Raw genomic sequence first — 23354 nt, 5'->3', positions numbered from 1 at the left:
GCCATGCCAGAATTAGTTTTGTGAGCTCAATCAAGTTATTCCGTCTCAGAGAACCTGAGTGTCTTCATCTGTAGAACGTGGCGCTGGTAAACGGTAACCCCGGTCGCTTCCAGTGCTGAAACCCTGAGATTTAGAATATGTTAGACCAGCTTGATTTCACACATTACCTACTAGCAGCTAATATTCCACAAGAACTGTTGTGTTTTTATTTAATATGTTAAGACTAATAACATTTTTCTTTAATTAGCTGAGATTTATTTAGATATATTAGAAACCCAACAAGACTTTTTAAAAAAAGATTTAATTTATTTATTTGACAGAGAGAGAGAGTGACAATGAGAGAGGGGACACAAGCAGGGGGAGTGGGAGTGGGAGAGGGAGAAGCAGTCTCTCTGCAGAGCAGGGAGCCCATGCGGACTTGATCCCAGGCCCCTAATCTGAGTCAAAGGCAGACACTTAATGACTGAGCCACCCAACAAAGGTGCCCCCAACAAAGACTTTTTTTTTTTTTTTTAAAGATTTTATTTATTTATTTGACAGACAGAGATCACAAGTAGGCAGAGAGGCAGGCACAGAGAGAGGAGGAAGCAGGCCCGATGCAGGGCTTGATCCCAGGACCCGGGATCATGACTTGAGCCGAAGGCAGAGGCTTTAACCCACTGAGCCACCTAGGCGCCCCACAAAGACATTTTAATTTGAAATTTATCTTTGCAGGCAAAAGTGATACCAACCGGAAATATTATAAATGTTTGTAATCAACATTGCACTTACATATTAATTAGGAACTGTAATGATATTCCTGTTTTCATCACTTGAGTATGAAACTCCGCTTTTTTATGCTTACAAATTATTGTCTTTGGTCAAATTATGGGGTCAGATTCTGTTTTTCACTCCAACAGTGTTCTACTCTTTTTGATGGAGCTTGAGAAAAGGACTGCTCACTGTGTGTCAGCACGGCTTCTCTGGGAACAAGTCATGACAGACTAACTTATCTTTGTCATCTCTTTCATTTCTTCTTTCTTTAATAGGTTTATTGAACTTACAGATCAGAGTAGTGTAATAGGTGTGATATACATCTGTTAGATATTTGAAAAAGTCTGTTAGGGGAGTCTGGGTGGCTTAGTGGGTTAAAGCCTCTGCCTTTGGGTTATTAGGTCATGATCCCAGGGTCCTGGGATCGAGCCCCACATCGGGCTCTCTGCTCAGCAGGGAGCCTGCTTCCAAGCACTTCCTCTCTCTGTCTGCCTCTCTGCCTACTTGTGATCTCTGTCTGTCAAATAAATAAACAAAATCCTAAAAAAAAAAAAAAAGAAAGAAAGAAAAACTCTGATATACATAAGAGGATATGGAAAAAGGTCAATGAACAAGGATATGAGTTAGGCAGCATTATAACTAATAGCTGTTTCTGAGGAGACTGAGGAAGGCATAAGTGGTGCCTTGGACAGAGATCCCCAGGGATCTGTTTGTTCTCTCTTCTTCTCTTCAGGGTTTTATTAATGAGGCATTTATTGTATGGAGGCAATGGTGACATGTTGAATAATTTTACTAAGGAGTTAAAACTGAAGTATGACAATGCTTTCAGATGAGAAGCCAAAATCCAGAAGTTGGGAAGGTTGTTGGCCAGATAGAAGTGAAATTTAACCAGAATAAAAACCTGTACTTAGATGTGAAGAACTCAAGGAGTAGATTCCTTAACAGTAATTATGAATCAAAGAACAGTTTTCCTTGAATGTAAACCAAGCAAGAATCATTGGTGATGTGGCTGCCCAAAATACTAAAGAAAGTTTGGATTGTTTTGTTACAGGTTTTTTCTATTTTGAGATGATTGGGCCATACTCCATCATTTATTCATTCTAGATGCTCTGTTACCCTGTTTTAAAGAGCACATCAATAGAGAGTACTCAAGGGATGAAATGCTCAGGGACTTGCAACAATGCCATATGAGGTGTGGTGGAGGGAATTGAGAAGTTAACTTGGAGATCTGAGGAGGGGGCTGCCTTTGAAAGTAATGCGGGTTTTGTTTATTTTGTTTTTAGTCAGTGAAAGTGGTGAAGTTTTGGCTATTAGAATTCCCATGGGGCAAGGGTCAGAGATTAGATTTTGAGTTATGGGAGGTCTTGTAAGATAGGGAAAATATAAAGTAATTGAATCCTACTTCTGCCCTGGTCTAACTCAAAGAGTTATTTATTAAAAAATAAATAAGCCTAGTTATAGTGTTCCCTCAGTGTTCACCACTGTTACTATAGCCTGTTTGATACAAAGATTCATATTATAAGTATGTAGAGTAAATACATTGTTTCTTCACACCGAGGAATCAGTGTAGATAAAGAGGAAAGACTAGAATTTGGAGTTTTGTTTTTGGAAGGAAATATGACAGATCCTGACTTGTCATGTTTTTATAGCAATGTAGTCAATTGCTCTGTTTTGGGTGAATTTGATCATTTAACTTTAGTACATTCAAGAAAGGAAAAGAAAAGGCTTCTGTTATTGTTAATTTTCCACTCCGAATTTTATTTTGTCCACAAAACATTCAGAAACAAAGTCACATGTTTTTAAAAATGAAAAATATTTTAACATTGCTTTAGTCTGATGACCTGATGCAAGAACTTGGAACATGTGTGTTTTGGCTTTACCTCTTGGTTCTATTGGTGGGAACTTTTTTTGGGGGGGGGGGAGATAAAACACTATATATATATTTTTTTAATTAAAAAAATTTTTTTTATTAACATATAAGGTATTTTTTGCCCCAGGGGTACAGGTCTGTGAATCATCAGGCTGACACAGTTCATAGCACTCTTGGTGGAACTTTTTAAAAGAAGCATGAGATTAAAAAGGAAAAGTTCTGAGTTCTTCCATAGTCTTTTAAAGTTGCTTTGTATGTTGTAGATAAATTGGTTTGACAGATCTGTAGGCAGTGTTCCACATTTGGCACATCTTTATGATTATGTTTTTCTAGTCCTCTGAAGAAAGTTTTTCATAGGTGCAGATTTGTCTTAACTTGTAAATACTTTTTTGGTCAAGTTAAAAATACATTACCACAGAGGGCCCACCAGTCAGTTTCTTTTTTCTTTTTAAAGATTGTATTTATTTGACCTAGAGAGACAGAGAGTTAACACAAGCAGGGAGAGTGGGAGAGGGAGAAGCAGGCTTCCTGCTGAGCAGGGAGATTGATACAGGGCTCAGTCCCAGGACCCTGGGATCATGACCTGAGCCAAAGGCAGACGCTTAACAACTGAGCCACCCAGGAGCCCTCAGTAGTCAGTTTCTAAAAGGAAATTCTTGTTGTGAAAGTAACTTTGGATGTCACAGTAGCTATACCACAGTGTTTAAGAGCTAGAGTCAGACTACCTGCAGTTGGATTCTAACTCTCTGACGAGCTGTCAGTGCAGACAAGTTACTTAATCACTCCGTGCCTCAGTTTCTTATCTGTTAAATGAAGATAACAATAACAATTATACCCCATAGAGTTACTGGGAGAATTAAATGTAACTAAATTTGGAACAGTTCTTGGAATACAGTAAGTGCTTAGTAAATGTTAGCAGTTCATTTGCACACATAAAATGGTTCATTTATCCATCCATCAATGAATATTTAATTAGGATCTGTTATGTTTCAGGGGCTGTGCTAGCTTCTTAAAGATACAATAGCATAGCTTTGATTTTTCTGCAAGTGGTAGTTTTGTGGAGGAGTTTTACTTTAAACAAATAAAGTATTTTTCAAATTATGATAAATACTGTGAAGGAAAAGTTCTGGATCCTGTGAGAGAAAAATGGAGGGTTGTGCTTAATTTAGGTGTGGATGTTAGGAAAGCCTCACTGTAAGAAAATGACATTGGAGTTATGATCACATGAAAAAGAGGGAACTGAACTGGACAGGAGTAAAAAAACAGAAGAAATAGCATGGGAAAATGTCAGAAGTTAGGAAAGTGCCAAGTCGTTAAGTTTATTTGGGTGTAGATTTCCTCACCTGAAAAAGGCATTTTCTCACAGATTGAAAAGTCTTATAATTCAAGGAGGGCAAAATTGTTTGTCTTGTTGTCCTTTTTTCCTATCTACAGAGGTGATGTACATTTATGTTTTTATATCATGAAAAGTCTGTGACATGGATGATTTCATCTGATATCACTTTTGGTTTTGGATTCTACTTTTTGGATTATTTATCACATCTCATTTTTATGGAAAATAATATTGTTTAGTATATTGATTAAGAGCGGTACTTTGGAAGAATAGTCAGTCAACTACTTCTGTTTCCATTCTACTGTATATAGGTTTCTTGTCATCAAAACTTTAATTTCCTTATCTTGGAGTAGCATTAATAATAGAATTTAAGATTTTTTTGTGAGGATTAAATTGGACTGTGCTTATGTGGTACTTACTGGGATCTGGCACATTATAGATATTAAGTAAATATTACCTGTTGTCACTCTTGTCAGTTTCTGTGCATTTTTGAATTTAAATGTTTTAATTTTAAATAAATAATCATAAGTCTTGCTCTGACTTATATATATATATATATATATATATATATATATTGGTTTGCTAGAGCCACCATAACAAAATACCACCAGCTGTGGCTTAACCAATAGAAATTAATTTTCTCATAGTTCTGGAGGCTACAGTTTCAACATCAAGGTGTTGGCAGGTTACATTTCTCCTAAGGCCTCTCTCCTTGGCCTGTGGATGGCCACCTTCTGTTGTGTCCTGACGCGGTCTTTCCTCTGTGCTTGTATGTGCCTGGTGTGTCACTCTGTGTGTCCTAATTGCCTGTTCTTAGAAGCACACCAGTCACCTAATAGCCTCATGTTAACTTAATTACCCCTTTGATGTCCCTGTCTCCAAATAAAGTCACATTCTGAGGTACTGGAGGTTAGGGTTTTATAATGTAACAGGGGCCGGGGGTAGTGTGCAGCATGTAGCACATAGTCATCCCATAATAGTGTGTATGTATGTTGGGATGAGCTTTTCAGTGAGATTACTTTTTTGAACAGATATGCATGCATACTTTGTTCATTTTTTATATTTGTTTATTTATTTACCTTGCACATAATCTTTTCTTTGAAAAACAAAGTTACAAATTCTAGCCTTGCAAGTGTCTTCTTAAGGTAGATATTTAGTTTGTTTAATGTCTGGTACCATTATAAGCATTAACAGTGTATTGTATAGGTAAACTACTCAGACAAGGTACCTGCATTCATAGAGCTTTTATTTTGAACTGCCTGCTATTAAAGTTTCAAAAAGAAATTGTGGTTTAGGTTCTAAAAATAGAGTTCTAAGTTAACTATTTAAAACATAGTGCAGAATGTCTTAGAAATTACCTAATTATGATTCTTAGTTTGGGGGAGATGCATTAAAAAAAAAAGATTTCATGGTTAATAGTGGAAATATGATTAGCATTTTTGTTTTTGAAGTTATATCTTCTTATTTTGGAGTTTGGTTTTGTGATGTTGCCTACTCTTTTTTTCTTAACAAGAGTGTTCATTAGGGGCACCTCGGTGGCTCAGTTAGGTGTCTGACTCTTAATCTCAGCTCAGGTCTTTTCAGGGTCATCAGTTCAAGCCCTGTGTTGGGCTTCATGCTGGAAAAAAAAGAAAGAAAGAAAGAAAAGGAAGGAAAGAAAAGAAAAGAAAAAAATGTTCATTATATTTCATGGTGATTGTTTCATTTAAAACTAAAGAAATTAATATATGAATGCATTCTCACTCTTAGAGGTCTAAGTTGCTTAGAATTGGGTAGAATAAAGTGTGGAAATCTCCTTTTCTCATGTCTTTATTTCATTGTCAAGCATAAAGGTAACTAGCCTTTTGGTATCCTTTTAGTATTTGATAATTGGAAACATTTGGGAACTGTTAACAAAACTAAGGCCAAATTATTTTAAGTGGACATTTATATTTTATTGTAATTATTTTCTTTCTAGGAGTTTCAAAAATTGCATCAATGCCAATTAGTCTCCCTTAAAAATAAAAATTATTTTATTTATACAACAGATATGTTCATAGTAGAATAAGAAAGTAAGCCATCATTATACTTTTTTAAAATTCCTGATTGTCCCACTACTCTTATTACTTTGATGTATAGTTTTCTGACTTCTAAACGTATGTGTAATGTATTAGTGTCTTCTGTGTATTAAGGGATCATATTATATAGTGGTTTTGTAATTTGTGGGTTTTTTATGTAACATTAAGTAATAACACACATTTTAGAGCAGTTACAGTATTATAGGCAGGCTTCTAAGCAACTTCTGTGTAGTAACCAGTCCTCACAGCACTCCTTTAGATAGATGGTATTACTGTCATGCCCATTTGATAGATGGGCAAGTTCGTTTAGGTAGGATGAACAACCTGCCAAAGCTCACAGAACCACTAAGTGGTTGAACGGAGACTTGAATCCAGAGAGAGGACTCCATAGTTGATTTTCTTTGTTGTATGGTCATAATCATTTTTCTGTGCCAATGAATACAGACTTTGTATGTTACCTTATTGCCTTCCTGGGGTTTCATTCTCCTCTTACTCTGCCTCTTACTAGTATTCAGTCCTTCTTTTCTTGAAACACCACTCTTTCCTATGTTTCTAGTTCTTCTTTCTTAATTTCCTTAGTGGTTCATTCTCCATCTGACTTCTACTAAATATCACAGTTCCAAAGGCTAGGCTCTTGTTTCTTTGATCTGCATTCTCTCCTAAGGTGCACTCTACTATTCCTGTGACTTTAAATATAATCTACATGATGTCAAGGCTCAGATTCATAGTTGCTGCTCAGAATTTTCTAGTTTGCTCTCTAAACATGATGGCTTATTTGGCATCTCCATTAAGATGTGTCACGTCTAAAATATGTGAAATTAGAATGTTTGATTCCTTCTCTAACTCACCCACGAATTTGTAACACATCTTAATAAATACATGGCTCCACTATCACCCCTGTTGCTCATGCCAAAAAATTAGAAATCATTGATTTCTCTTTTATTCATTTCTTAAATTTAATTTTTCAGTAAGTCCTGTTCATAACAGTTCTCCAGTCTATTTTTTGGTGTTCACTGCCAACCACCGTCATCCAAGACACCCTTTTCTTCCCAGTAGGGTATTGAGCATCTCCTTTGTATTTTACTTTGTTTTCCACTTCTGCTAACAATGTTTCACCATTGGACTGTTGATTTTGGATTGGCAGGTGCTGATGGAGAAACTATCAAAACCATGCTTGTTTAATCTGTAATTCATGCCATCTAGGCTCAGGTGGACCCACATTTACTGTTTCACTGACTGTTTTCCCCATACTTCATATTCTTGTATTTTCATGTATCGATACTGTCCCCTTTTGGGTATGGGTAGATAGTAGAATTAACTAGGGGCTTTTCTAACATGTTTTCTGTTTTCCTTATTTCCCCACTGTCTATGTCTTAGTATATGTAAAGGATAGGAAGTACAGATCTATCTGCCTAATAGAAACTGCAGCCAATTTGAACTTTTTAAAATATATTCATGGCTCCCTTAACTACTACGTGAAGCACGAAGTCTTCATCCTGGCCTTCTAGCCCCCCCCCCCCTTTTAAAAGATACTATTTATTTATTTGACAGAGATCACAAGTAGGCAGAGAGAGAGGAAGGGAAGCAGGCTCCCTGCCATGCAGAGAGCCTGATGTGGGGCTCAGTCCCAGGACCCTGAGCCGAAGGCAGAAGCTTTAACGCACTGAGCCACCCAGGCGCCCTTAGGCCCTTTTTAAAGATGTCACCAATTTTATCTTTTATGCTATTCATTCTGGGCAGGCTACTTATTTCAGAGCATGCTCTTTGTTTTCTTGTCTGTTTCTTCAATCATGTTTCACTTTCTTTCTCTCTGTTCATTTTTTTATTCTTTTTTTTAAATTTCTTTTCAGTGTACCAGAATTCATTGTTCTCTCTGTTCATTTTAAAAGAAAACTTTTCTCCTGTTACTCTCCTTCGTACCTGTTATTTGAGTGTGATCTTTCCTCTTCATGTTTTAATTTAATAATTTTATGTAATTTACCATATTATGCCTTGTACTGTAGTTTATATGATATTTCTTTGAATCCTTTTATATTGTAAATTTTTTAAGAGTAGGAGCCCTGTCTTTAGAAAGCTTTTGGCATTTCCATCAGGGGTTGGTAGCTGCTTATCTGAAAATAGTTGGCCAGATCTGAGGAGATTATCCTCAGCGAAGTGAAAAGTTTAGGAGGAGTATCTGTAGAGCTGCAAGGAGAAAGGGAGAGTCTTCACTCTAGTGATTTGTCAGTTCCAACTGTGGACATTGGTAAATGATGTATGTGTGTGGTCAGATCATATCCGTGATTGGATTTTTCTTGTCTTTTTATATCTTGTACAACACAGAACCTGAAACAGAAACTTTTCATTCAAGTGAATGGATTGTGATTCCTTGTGATCCCTGGGCTCAGATGCTTTCTGGGATCCAGTATTAAAGAGATAGAGGCTCTGTGACAGGACTTGAGGCAGATGTGAGATAAGGATCCCCCCCCCTTGCTTTTAATTTAATTGGTTTAAATTAAGCTTTTAAAGTAGAGTCAGTCAGAAGGAAAGAGTATAGGGGAAATGATTTTCTAACGCTTGTCATGTCAACTCAAATTTTTAATTCCTTTTTTGGAGTAAAACAGGCTCTTCGCTGGTTACAAAGTTATTTCTGAGTCGCGGGAATTATCTCCTTCCCTCCATGCTTTTGTAATTCCTGTATTCCTTCATTCGGTCTTGGCTGCCATAACCAGACATTTTTAGTGAAAACCTTAGCAGCACACACTAACTGCTTTAGTCTGTCAAACTGGGTCTTATAAAAATAATCAATTGTAATTTTTGAAATTAAAAGCCAATTTTGAAAATCTCAAATAGGACATTTTGGTTAGAATGTTTTTTGAAAGCTTTTTGTCCACAAATGTTCTATGAAATCTAGGTCTATTTTAAGATTTTCCAAGCAAGTCTTATCTCTAGCTACATTAGGGTTGTTTCACCTATTTAAAAAAGTTTTTTTTAAGAGATACATATTTGCTATATAAAATACAAATAAGCAAATGTAAGAACAGAGAAATCACCCAGAATTCTGTTATTTGAGATAAAACCACTCTTAGCTCTTTGACCCTTTTTTGGTGTTTATATTTATATATATGGGGGAGGGAATATCATTTAGAGACTAGGAGCAACTTTTTTTGTCTGTCACATACTCAGCCTAGTGACATAGGGGAAACACATATAAAGGTTTGTGATAGAATGAATTAAGTTCTATTTGTCTGTGGTGGTATTAGCTGACACTTTCATTGAGTACATTTTGTGTGCTAAGTATTTATATTCATAGTCTCATTTTACCCTTGCAGCAGTTCTGTGAGATTCTGACATAGATGAGGTCCTGAAACTTAGAGGGGTAAAGTAAGTTGGCCCCGTAGTTCATAAATAGGATATTTGCAAAGGTTTGTTGACATCTAAATCTGTGCTTTTAAGCAGTACTCTGTACAGTGTAGTAATGAATAGCTCCTGTATCTGACTGTTTATCCATCCATATTGAATAGAGGAGGAGGAACAAAGGGGAGTGTACAGAGATGCTGAGGGAGATTATAATAGAATCATTCAGAAAGAGACATCCTCAGAAGGAAGATCAATGGAAACAGCTTTTCTAAAGTCACAGCGCTTTATTGTAGTACTTTGTAATACTAGTGCTAATGAATTTTAAAAGTATGAGATAGATGTTTGGCATGAATACAGCTGTTACCTCTTAATGTTTGTTCTATAGATCAGGTCAAAGACTACAGGCTGGTGGTTTCTGACTCTTGTATTAGGAGCCAGTTAAGTGTCCTATCCCAATAGTTTACATGAAATTTGGGCTTCATTAAATAGAGCATCTAGGCAAAATAGTCTTTATTTATTAAAAATTTTATTCCCTCATATAGACATAGCTATAATTTTGTTGAATTTGTTGAATTGGATATTTAGCATTTTGCTAACCACAAGGCAGTCCCACAAATGAAAATTTATACTCTGCCTAAAGGAGCTTATGAAGCAGATATATATATAACTAATTATAATATTAGATTGTTGTAAGTGCTGTGGAAGCATAGACAGAGAGTAATGTTGCATAAAGAATCAGCAGAAGTAAAGTGAACAAGCATGTTTTTCATGTTCAAAGATTTATACTTATGCTGTATGACTTTTTGTGTATTTGAATGGTCTTTTTGTTCTAGGTTTGTTTTTATTTTAGTTAATTCAGATATAAAAGATTAAAAATAGGGGTGCCTGGGTAGCTCAGTTGGTTAAGCATCTGGCTTTTGATTTTTGTTCAGGGTCATGAGCTCAAGGCCCATGTCAGGCTCTGTGCTGGGTGTGGAGCCTGCTTTGAGATTTTCTCTCTCCCTCTCCCCTCCTCCAGTCACGCGCTCTCTCTCTCTCAAAAAAAAAAAAAAAGTAAGTATTTTACTATTTTCTATCAGCTAACAAACATCTTTTAGTTTCTTTTCATAGTTGTGCTTTACAGGATTTTTAGAACTTGCCATGATATGAGTCAAGGATAAATAATATTACAGTGTAAAGTAATTGACTGTCTCTTAGTGTTTTGTGGATTGCTTTTCTGATGAAACTAGGAAACATTCAAAATCTGATTTGTTTTTAGAATAAATGAAGATTTGAAGAGTGGCAAAAAATAGAGAAGTAGTACCTTAGCAACCTCTTTCTAATAATATTTTAAACATTTAACAGCTGGAATGAGCATTTGTTTTGAGCTAATTTGCTAATTCAATACAAATCAATTAAAAATCTGGTCTGTTTGTTGTGGAAAGGATTTCTCATTTCTGATGAGGATCCTTTATCTCCTAATCCCCTGCCCACCATCCATATTTTCATACTGCTTTCACATGTGTTTATTTTCGTGTTCTATAATGTCTGTAAATAAAAGGAATTGTTATTCCAGTTTAGTAATTTAATATAGAAGATAGATATAATCTGTGACCCTCATCATAACTTTGACCGTTTGCATATAGAATTCTTTTTATGTAAAACTAAGTCATATCAAAATACTTGAAGTTTTAAATGTAAAATATCTTAAAATGAGAAGTTATGTAACTTACTAATATATTAACATTTGTAATTGTGACTTGATTAGCCAGTTTTTCTTGGGGGCCGTATTTTTTTTATATCCATAGTGATATTTCGATTACTTATTATATTAAACACTGAGATTAAACACTGGGAGCAATGTTAAAATTTCCAACTGAAATTATGGATTTGTCTTTCTATTTTTAGTTCTGTCATTTTTTGACTCATGAACAAAAGCTCATTTATTAAATACATACATATTTAGGATTTTGAATTATACTCCTTTTATCTGAATTTAACCCCCTTTTTCTTTGCTTTGAAGTCTTCTTTATCTGTTAATAATATTGCTCTGTCAGTTTTCTTATCCTTGTTGTTTGTGTGGTACATCTTTTTCTGTCCTTTTATTTTCAATCTGTTTGGTCTTAATATTTAAAATATATGAGATTAAGTTTTGCTTTTTTAATCAATTCTGATAATTTCTGCCTATGAGTTGGAGTGTTTAGTTTATTATATTTATATTTAGTCTATTTATATATAGTATTTTTATACCGTTTAATTGCTTTTCAAGCCCTGGAGTCTCTCATTTTCATTTTTTCGTTTTTCTTTTTATTCTTTAGATTGTTCTGTCTTCAGGTTCACAGACTTCTCTTCTGTCTCCATTCTTTATTAAGCCCTTCTAATGAATTTTTCATTTTTGTTGTTTTTCAGTTAAATTCTGGTTTCTTTTTTACAGTTTGTATTTCTCTGTTGATATTTTCCCCTATTCACTCATTGTGACTACATTTTCCTTTTTTTCTTTAACTTATTTTCCTTCAGTTGTTCGAACATATTTGTAAGAGATATTTAAAGTATTTGTTAGTTAAGTTCAGTGTTTTTGGGGTTTTCTTTTGACTCCTTTTTTCTTGATGATGATTCACACTTCCCTTTTGTGCCTGTTAAGTAATTTTTACTTTAATTTACTCATTTTTTAAATGCCTTTTTTTTTTTTTCCCCTAGCATTTATTTATTTGACAGAGCACAAACAGGGGCAGTGGCAGGGGGAAAGGGAGAAGCAGTCTCCCTGCCGAGCAGGGAGCCCAATGTGGTGCTCCATCCCAGGACTCTAGGATCGTGACTTGAGCCGAAGGCAGACACTTAATCAACTGAGACACCCCTGTGGCCCACTAAGTAATTTTTTAAAAATATGTACTGGTCCTTACAGATATAGGATAGAGATTTTTGTTAGTTTGTTACTTTTTGTTGATGTGTTGATTTTCATTCTAATAATCTGTCCAATTACCTGATGATCACCCTTAATTTGTGCACACTGAAATTTATACTTTGTGCAAAAAGACCAAGTTGTTTCCCAGGTCCTTTTAACTGGTAAGACTGAACCTCCAAACTCTGCTCCCCTTTTGATCTTTTAGGGATTGGCATTACTAGGTATTGTTAGGTAGTGTTGGAGTACCTCTTGCTTTAGGACTTGGTTCTTTCTCCTAAGCTGTCTCACCTGAATGCCTAGGAAAGAGCAAGTTTTCCCCATTCTTGTTTGGCTGGAAATTGATTGTTCTTCTAATGTTATTTAACCTCCAGTGTCTCTGTTTTGTTATCAACCCCTGCTCCCTGATAAACTTTGGATACTTCACTTTGGATAAATGGTACTTCTAGAGACCTTTTGCATAGCTCCTTATATTCCTGTTTCCTGCCCAGCATAATACAGTGGCCTCATTTGTCTTGAACACTGATCTCTGCCTTCTCAGTTCAGCAGCCACTGTACTTAGCTTATATGATCCACTTGTGTGCTGGTTCGGATATTGCTTTCAAGTAGAGTGTCTGGGCAATTATGGGGCTGACTTAGTGAGTTTTTCTCTTCTCAGGGATTATAGTCTTGTGTTGCCTAATTTACCAAGCCTGAAAACTGTTGCTTCATAGGTTTTGCCGTTTTGATTGTAGTTTACAGTGTGAGGTCTGGATGGAATCAGTTACTGTATCATAGCCAAAGATGCATGATTTGGAGTATGTATCTTTATTGTTTCATGCTAGACCTTTTTTCTGTCTTTCTGAGTGATTTATTCAAGTGCATTCAAATAAAATTCTTACCTAAGATTTGTTAGGAAGAAAAATCTATTAAAAAGGTACAGCATTGTATGATTTTTCTAGGATTTGGTAGCATTTTATACAGTTTCTAATCTGTAAAATATGATGGTTCTTATATATCTTCTCTGGGGAGGACATGAGCATTCCTTTGGTTTATCTTATTTTCATCAATATAAGTACTGATTCTAAATGTGGACAATACTTGATGGGAGATAACTAGAAATTTACTGTTGTATTTTTCTTAAAACAGCAAGTTAATATCTTGGTCAGTGATCAAATAAAAATTTCTTTTTCACAGATATTAATTCATTCATCAAATATTTAGTATCTATTTTAATTGGCAGTGCTGGCATTGTATTTGACACTGAGGATATAATGGAGAATGAAATAGGCATGGGTAATCCCTAACTTTGTTGAACTTACATTCTAATGGGGGAGACAGAAACATACAAGGAAACAACATAAAAAAAATCGCAAGTTATGGTATCTACTAGGAACAAAACACATGGAGTTCTGAGATAGAGAACAATGAGTTCCTCACTCCTTTGAGTTTGTATTTCAGCTGAATGAAGGAACAAGTCTCTGTGGAGGAGGTGAAGTCAGAGACTGTGATGGCTTTTCTATTACCTTCCCAGTACCTGTAAAGATCTTGAGGAAAGGTTTATTAGAGGGACTAAAAGAAGGTGTTAAATATGATTGAAATATGAACAAGGGAAAGAAAATGATGAGATTTAGATTGGGAGGGTGGTTGTAGGCTAGATCAGTTAGAGCTCTATAGATTTTCGTCAGGAGCTCAGTGTCCTCTTTTTTCATCCAGCCCTCAGTAGGATGACCATATAATTTGTTGTACAAATAATGACATACTTCTTAGTGAGAAGGAGCAGTCACTGCTTGGGAGACTCTGCTGACCAATGTAGTCTGGCACTATTCTGGGGAAATCATCCTAATTCTGACTATACTTATGTAGAAATGGCATAGATAAGTGGTTACTAGCATGGGTTCTGGATGCAGACTACTATACCTTCATTTTAATTTTTTTAAGAAGGATTTTATTTATCTGTTTGTATGAGAGAGAGAGAAAGAGAGAGCGAGTGCACAGGGAATAGCAGAGGGAAAGGGAGAGGGAGAGAGAATCTCACACAGACTCTGCACTGAGCGAGCACAGAGCCTGACATGGGGCTCAATCTCACGACCCTGAGATCATGACCTGAGCTGAAACCCAAGAGTCTGACATAACCAGCTGCGCCACCCAGGTACCTCAGACTACTGTACCTTTAAATCTTGATTTCTACTCATTGTATAATCCTCAGCAAGTTAATTTCTCTGTGCCTCAAATTTCTCATTTGTAACATGACGAAGTAATATCTCATTAGGATTGTTATGAAGATTAAATAATACATTTATGAAAATACACTGTGCCTGGCATATAGTAAGCACCCACTCAGTAAATTCATTCTTTTTTTTTTTTTTTTTCAGATTTTATTTATTTATTTGACAGACAGAGATCACAAGTAGGCAGAGAGGCAGGCGGTTGTGTGTGTGGGGGAAACAGGCTGCCCGCTGAGCAGAGAGCCCGATGTGGGGCTCAATCCCAGGACCCCAAGATCACAACCTGAGCCAAAGGCAGAGACTTAACCCACTGAGCCACCCAGGCACCCCAGTAAATTCATTCTTTTATCAAATACTTATTTGCTAAAATAAATACTTTTTTATATAATATATGATATATATCTTATATAGATATATTTTATTATGTGCCAGGCATTTTACTAAGCACTGTGGATTAAGCAGTGAAATCCTTGCTTTCATTGGGCTTAATTTCTAGTGCAAGACCAAATAAAATAAAAATAAAAAAGAAGCTGTAAAGTGGTAGTAAGTGCAATGGATCAAAAGCAGGAAAGAAAGAATGGAATAGGCATGGGCAGCAGAGGGTGGCTGTAAATTGAAAAATCGAAGTAGCTTGATCAGAGTAGGCCTCATTTAGAAGGTAACATCTGAGCAGGGATCTGAAGGAAGTGAGGGCTTGGCTGATTCCAGGCACAGAGAGTAACACATACAGAGATGAAATGAGAAACCACTGGGGTTTTAAAACAGGAGTGACAGGAAATGGTTTATGTTTTTGAAGGATGACCCTACTGTGGGTGGGTGAGAGTGACAGGGAAGCCAGGTTAGGTTATCGTAGGTAATGGACAGAAAAGATTTAGACTAGGCTGTTCTCAGTGGAGATAGTTAGAGGTGATTAGATTCTGAAACTGTTTTAAGGTAGAACTGAAATGATTTGCTGGGGAGTTTGATGAGCTGTGTGAGAGAAAAAGAGGAGCCGTAGACTTTTAGCCAGAGCAACTAACCGGAAGGATGAAGAAGCCATTTACTAAAATGGGGAAGACTGTAGGAGGAATAAATTCGGGGTGAAGATTTGGAGTTCATTTTTTTTGAACTCCTGTTAGATACCCACGTATAAATGCTAGCTGTCAGTATTTACTATTAATTATTCAGCAAACGTTAACAGTTAAAATCGTTAGGTATTTGTTGGCTCTGTGGTAGCGTTTGCTATCATATTTTTAGGATTAAAATGATGGTCCAAAAAAAAGATACTGTCTTTGCCCTTGTGGAAGTTACATTCTAATAAGGAAGATAAGAGTTGACCAAATAGGGAAGCCTGGGTGGCTCAGTTGGTTCAGTGGTGTCTGCCATTGGCTCAGGTTGAGTCCTCTGTTGGGCTCCTTGTTCAGCCTGGAGGTGGCTTGTGCATGTGCGTGCTTTTTCTCTCGGACAAATAAATAAATAAAATCTTTTAAAAAAAAGAATTGATCAAATAATAATATTGTTGGTAGTTTTTTTTTCTTAACATAAAAAAACCATTTAAGTAGGATACTTTGAAAGAAATAAAGATGACTTAACAAAATCACATATCTCTTCATATCTGAATTTATTAGGTTGTGTTCAGATAGCGATACATGTACATACCTTGAAAGTTTCTCATTTAACAATATCTTGTTCTTAAAATTGGTTAGCTTAAATAACATTAAGGAATGAAGCTTTATGAATTCATGGAACCTAGCATTTAAAGGTATTGTGTATTTCATGAAATTTTTAGGCTGTTGGGAATTTCTTCTTCTTTTTTCCCATTAAAAGTGTAATGCTTTTAAAACTTTTTATTAGTTAGCTAAAGATCATCTTGTTTTATAACTGAAGTCTTTAATAATAGAATTATAATATGACCTGTTGTTCACCTTTCACAAAATTATTTTTGTGTTTTAAAAAATCTACAGGTTCGTCATAAGGCATCACAGAAAGTTTATGCTATGAAGCTTCTTAGCAAGTTCGAAATGATAAAAAGATCTGATTCTGCTTTTTTCTGGGAAGAGAGAGATATTATGGCCTTTGCCAACAGTCCGTGGGTGGTTCAGGTAAGCAAACAGACTTTCGTAAGTTCATTTTCCTTTTATTGTAAGTGCTTATTATTTCTAGGATATGATTTTGTATGCTAAAAATTCTGTATCTTACTCACCTAGTAACAGTACAGTCCTTTTTAATAAGGTCAGATTCAGTATGCTTGTTTAATGTTCCTAAATAGTATGTCATATAGATATGACATGTAATAACTTAAATTGGTGTATGAAAGCAATTATTATTTGCAATTTTTAAAAAAATTCCTTTATGAATGATTAGATTGGTTACCAGAATGCCATTATGCCCTGCCTACACTCTCATGATTTATATAATAGGAACAATAATCAGCCTGTCTCCAAAAAACCAAAACTTCTCCTCTGGTCCTTTATATATTACCTACAATATAAGACAGTATTGTGCTTCCTAATTGAGCCTCTTACTTGACTGTAAACTAAGGAATTTGTGGTTGTATTTTGCCTCCTTTTCAATTTTATCCCTCATTAACTTTGCTTCTCTAAAGATGTTTTTATACTAAAAACCTAATTCTGCTGCAGACATTTTTGAACAAGTATCATGAGTGAGATTAGGTAAGTACCTATGCATGTTCAGGATGCTTAAATGATTTGGGAGATTTATACTTTGCTTGTGGAAGGCAATTTGCAGGTACAAAATACACCGCATGGATGGCTATGTAATTTAAAAGCTCATTATTACTACTTTTTTAATGATGTGGAGCCCCAATTCTCTTTCTCTCTACTTACCTTTTTTATTGTAGCTAGTGAATAGAAATTCTGATATGTGTAGCTAAAACTAAAATTTTTGTAGCAAATTATATATTCTGATAATGTAAGGAATGATGGTAATAAATTATTCCACTTTTAGCTTTAAATTTCTTTCATAGCAACAGAATCATTGCCATTTCTAGTTTATCAGTTCATAAATGGGTGTCTTTGATCTTTAATTCTGCAAAGTGGATGTTTTTAAAGTGTTCATTGAGATAAAGAGTTAATGGATCCGTGGAAACCAGTCAACAGTGAAACATTGTAAATTGAAAAAGTAATATTATAATTCTGTTAATTTATTAAGGATTTCAAAATGGTAGTATTCTAGTTAAGTCATTCTTCCACCACCTCCTCCCCAGTCTTTCTTTTTTTATTATAGTGACTGGAGTAATTCTATAAAGAAAATATTCCCCCATTTACTATTTGGTTACCCAGTAGTATAATTCACAGAGGAAGGACAGGATAAATACTTTATTCTTTCCTTATATTTACCAGTTTTCAAAGTAAGGGGTTAGTTTCCTTTTATCCTCTAACGGTGAACAGTTCTGAGGGAGTTACCAGTTTGAACTCATGGATTTAAATTGAATTATTTAAATTATTTGATTAATTATTTGAATATCTTATTGATGACCACATTGTGACACCTTTGGCAGGTGACATCCTCTTTTGGTTAATTCCTGAGTCCTTTGGACATAGCTGTGACAGCCTTTGATAGCTTGCTTTCTGACACAATAGGATGTTCCAGACCAATCTTGTACATTAACTGTGCTTATAGGTCCATCCTTTTTACACATGTGAATATTTCCTTGTAATAGATTCCTAGAGTTGGGTTTGCTAGGTCATATGATGTACACATTTGACGTTTCGATAGATAGGGCCAAATTGCTTTGTAAAAAACTATGTTTTTACAAATTTATATTACTCTAATTATTTAATATTTTTATATCACTACATTTTAGCTAATACTGGATATTCTAGTTATTTAAAATTTTTATTAGTTGCATCTTCAAGAAGAAAAGATGTTATTGTGCTAAAGTACATTTTTTTGGTTAATGATGAGGTTCAGGATATTTCATATGTTTATTAGTAATTTGTATCCCACTTTTCTGTGTGTTGTTTTACTTCTTAAAAATTTGATTTATTAGCATGCAGATAGACCCTGTACATGAATATACATATGTTGGAAATATATTCTGTGTTACAGCTGTTGGAAATATATTCTCTTGAACTGCTGTCTGTTGCTTATTGAGTTTTTAAAAGTAGATGTAATCAAATCTATATATTCTATATTTTGATTCTTACTGGGGAATACCTTCCCCAGCTCAATATAATGAAAATATTCTCTTATACTTTAGCTTTTTTATATTTTAATTTTGGGAGGGGCAGGAGTCTCTTTCTGAGTCACCAGGAATTTATTTTTTTATATGAAGTAAGATTTGTTTTTCCCAATGAGCAGCCACTTTTCCCGGGGCCATTTGTAGAAAAGCCCATCTTTTTCCCATGAAGTATATGAAATGTCCTTTATATCATAGACTAAATTACCATATATATGTGAATTTCTTTTGACTCTGTTCTATTACTTTGATTTGTTAAGCACTAAAAAATCATGTTGTTTTAATTTCTGTAGTTTTTCATGTATTTTGTAGGGCAAGTCTTCTCATTGTTCTCCTTTTTTAGTATTTTTGTGGAAATTCTTAACATTTTTTCTGTGAAGTTAGAATTAGCCTTTCCTTCTGTTAAGTACATTTAAAATTTTTTCTTGCATTGCTTTAATTGGTGGATATTTTTGGGTTGTTTTGATTATTTTGAAATATTAAGTCCTCTCATAACAATATAGTGTATATCTGTTTGTAGAGCTTGATTTTCAGTAAAGCCATGTTACTTTTTCTCATTAGATATGTTCAGAAGAAACTTGTGCATAAGAAAACTAGTGTTTGAATATGTAGATATTACAAAATGCAGAAGAACCAGCATTGGTTCAGTCTTTCAGTACAGTGTTGAGTTAATAGAAGTTTTTTATCCTTATCTTTTTTGTTATATTAAACTTAATTGGGTGAGTCCTCTAGTATTTAACGATTAAATCTGATATTTGCTGTAGTTTTCTGATTAAGACAGTAAAGGCCTATCTATTCGTGTTTAGCTTCCCAAATATTTTTTTAATCAGGAATAATGTTGAAGTATTTGAAGTGTGTTCCTCAGCTGCTTTTATGATGGTTTTCCTGTTTAATCTGTTATTATAGCACACTAAACAAATAAATTTTAAGGTAGTATACAATAAAAAGTAGATGCTATTTGCTAAAATTTTATATTCTTTATAGAGTATTGAATTTGATTTACCAATATTTTAAGTAATTGTCCATCTGTTTGTATGACATTTGACCTTTGCTTTAATTCAGTTTTTTTTTAACATGGGCTTTTTTGGGTTGGTTTTCATATTCTGGTGAGACTACCCTAATAAACATAGTTGGGAAGCACAACACTTTTTTCTGAGCTTTGGTACAGTTTATATAAAATAGAAGCTATTCATTCCTTGGGATTGGATTGAACTTGCTTGCATACCTTTCAGGGAAAAGTTTTCAATATATTTAATGATAATTTTTTACCACTAATATTTATTATGATAGCTTCTAAACATCCCAAAGTAGAAAGAAGGTGCATCGAATCCCCTTGTACTATTCAGTCAGCTTCAACAATTACCAGCCATGGCCAATCTTATTTCAGACCCACCAGAAATTGGCAAAGGAGCAGATAGTACCTACTTTAAGTTTTGTGGCCCAAGGGATAGATAGAATGTTGATAACTTATATAATGAGAAAATGAATTTCTACAGATTTCTTATTGAGGCAATTCAAAATATGATAATAAGTACAATTTTTAAAAATACCACTCTGTTAAGGAGAAGAATGAACTTGTTTTCTGGGGTAGTAACCTTTTGTTTAATTGAGGTTCACAGTCAATGTTCCCTATCAAAATTGTAGATGTTCTGTTAATATTAATGTGTAATAAGATTTTTGGACATATTCAGCTTATTAGAAATTATCTTTTCACATAGGTTAGGTACTGCCAAATACTATTATCCACTGGCATATGATTTATTTTTTATTAATAGACTTTATTTTTAAACAGTTTTACATTTATAGAAAAATTGAGCAGATAGTAGAGAGCTCCTATATCCTCCCCTCAACTCGGGACAGTTTCCTCTATTAACATCATACTTTAGTAAGGTACATTTGTTATAATGAATGAACCAGTATTGATATATTATATTAACTAAAGTCCATAATTTATTCAGATTTTCTTGGTTTTTAACCTAATGCTTTTTTTCTGTTGTAGGATTCCATCTAGGATAGTGTGTTATATTTAATTATATCTTCTTAGCCTCCTCTTGGCTGTGGCAATTTCTCAGACTTTTTTCCTTGTTTTTGATGACCTTTAAAGCTTTAAGTATTACCTGTCAGTTATATTATATGATGTGTATAGTCTTATATTAGAATTTGATGTTTTTCTCATTGTTTAGACTAGGGTTATGAGTTTTTAGAGAAAGACTAGAGAGGGAAGGTGCCGTTTTCGTCATGTATCAAGGGCGTATACCAATACTTTATTTATAAGTGTTGATGTTGACCTTGAGCATATGATTCTGATTGAGCCTATTTAGCATTTGGAAGACAAATGATAATGTTAAATTCTTGTCTGGATATTTACCTTTTAGCAAAGTCATTACATTGCAGGTTTGTCACTTTCAGCTGAAGGTTAGGCAGAAGCTTCTCAATTGCAGAGTTTGTTTATTTATTTAAAAGATTTTATTTATTTATTTGAGATCCAGAGAGCACAAGCAGGGGGAGCAGCAGAGGGAGAAAGAGAGGCAGGCTCTCTGCTGAGCAAGGAACCTGATGTGGGACTTGATCCCAGGACCCTGGGATCATGTCCTGAGCTGAAGGCAGGCACTTAACTGACTGATCCATCCAGGTCCCCATCAGCCGCAGAGTTTAATTGCATTTTGAAATATGGATATTTGCTTTACACTTATATTCAGGTCAAAAAATGCTGTTGCAACTGTGGGACCGTCATTTGAGCTCAGAAAGTACATCCATTGCCAATTTGTGTAGGAGGGAGATCCCACTTCTTGTTTTGATTTTAATAGCAAGGGAAGCATAAAAAGTAGCTTGATGTTAGTTGTCATTAAAAGCTTAAGTTTTATGGGGCACCTTGGTGGCTCAGTTACTTAAGCATCTGAGTGTAGATTTTGGTTGGAGTCATGATCTCAGGATGGTGAGATCGAGCCCTACCTCTGGCTCCATGCTCAGTAGGGAGTCTGCTTGGGGTTCTCTCTCCCTCTCCCTCTGCCCCTTCCCCTATGCATGCTCTCTTGTGTGAGCTCTCTCTCTAAAATAAATAAAATCTTTCAGGAAAGTTAAAGTTTTGCACATAAGCACTATTTTACCTTATCATTTTAGGTCGTATTAATTAAGAACGTTATAAAGTCTGTAGCTAGAGCTAATTTAGAAAGCTAGTCAGTATTCCATTATAGTAGTTGAGGATGGTCTTGACCAGACAAAGTTTAGTCTTGGCTCTAAGCTCAGATAATTGCCATAAAATTTTACGAGTGCTAAGCCATTGAACTGCTGTATGGTTGCATGAGAATACTCAGCATTTTTTTCTGACAAAAATTCACAGAACAGATGATGATGGTTAAGTCCAAAAGAGCAAATAACATCCGTTTATACTAATTTATTTATTATACGAAGGATTCACATATTTTCCAGAGTACTTACTGATAAGTATTACAGAGAATAACTACAGATTTTCAGTATCACACATTTTTACAAGCTTTGTAAATTTGTCCAATAAAGCCTTTTACTGCTCCACATATGTTTTTACCACTATCTTTAGTTAACACACCTTACTAGATTCTACTTCAGGTTGTACTGAACTAGTGTTTTCTCAATTTCTTTGGAAATATTTTTGTCTGTAGTTCATCTATACAGACTGTTTATAGAGGCTTGTTTTTTTACTCAAACTTGGCACTTACTCTTCCAATAACTGCTAATGACTGCATAATATCAGTAACATCTGTGGACTCATTAAGAGCCGAGGAAAACCACCCGAAATCATTTGCCTTGTTTTTAAATTGACTACTGATACTGCCACCAGTGTCCTCGACTCTTGGAGCAGCTGTCGTTGAAAGACCGAGTCTTGAATTGATTTTATCTAGACGCATTTCTTCGGCTGATGCAATCAAACACAACTTAATTAATTCACCATTGGTGAATGGCTCTTCTTGTGTGCCTAATAAATAAGCCATCTGGAAACGCTCTTCGGTTTCAGTCTTACATACATTTAGCAAATTTTAACATTTTTCCATCGTTAATTTTAAGCTTTTAATTTTGAAAACATTGCAAGAATTCTTGAAATACTTTTTGTTCTCCTCCTACCCAGTCTTTTCTCCTTTTTCTCCTTCTGAGAGATAGCTGCTGTCCTAAAACTTGGATGTTTTTTTCTGTACTCAATCCTTCCATTCCTCCTTTCCAATTAGATCTTCTCTCAACCTTTTATTTTCCTCAGGTGATTTTTTTACTAATTCAGGTTTTTATTTCTCTCTTGAGTCAGTTTATATTATCTGCGACTATATCTGTCTTTTCTTTCAGTTTTCAATTGACTGGCATATATGTAAATTTATGTATGTAAAAATATGTAAAAAAAAGTTAACTTTTTTTTTGTTTAAAAATAACTTCTTTTTTTTTTTTTTTTAAGATTTTATTTATTTATTTGACAGACAAGAGATCACGAGCAGGCAGAGAGGCAGGCAGAGAGAGGAAGTGAACCAGGCTCAATCCCAGGGCCCTGGGATCATGACCTGAGCTGAAGGCAGAGGCTTCAACCCACTGAGCCACCCAGGCACCCGTTTTCTTTTTAATTATTTTCTGCTTTTAAAAAAATTCCCTAGCTCCTGTTTTCTTTGGGTTTGTATTGTTCTTTATCTGCCTAATTTTTATTGTCAGTCTTTATTTTCCAGTGCACATATCTGCTTGCATATTGGATAGTGAAAGAAGGAGGGTATCCGATACCTACAA

At 34.9% G+C, this 23354-nt stretch overlaps 1 protein-coding gene across 1 annotated transcript in view; it reads left to right on the top strand.

Moving 5' to 3' along the window:
• ROCK2 (Rho associated coiled-coil containing protein kinase 2) overlaps positions 1 to 23354 on the top strand; it is a 141702-nt gene that overhangs the window by 62910 nt on the left and 55438 nt on the right. The window contains exon 4 of the mRNA XM_059405159.1: positions 16381 to 16518. Coding sequence (XP_059261142.1) covers positions 16381 to 16518 — 138 coding nt within the window. The remainder of the gene's footprint in view (positions 1 to 16380; positions 16519 to 23354) is intronic.

This window comes from Mustela nigripes, chromosome 7 (assembly GCF_022355385.1).
Source record: "Mustela nigripes isolate SB6536 chromosome 7, MUSNIG.SB6536, whole genome shotgun sequence".
NCBI classification, from domain to species: Eukaryota; Metazoa; Chordata; class Mammalia; order Carnivora; family Mustelidae; genus Mustela; species Mustela nigripes.
This window is presented reverse-complemented; position numbering and strand designations above follow the sequence as displayed.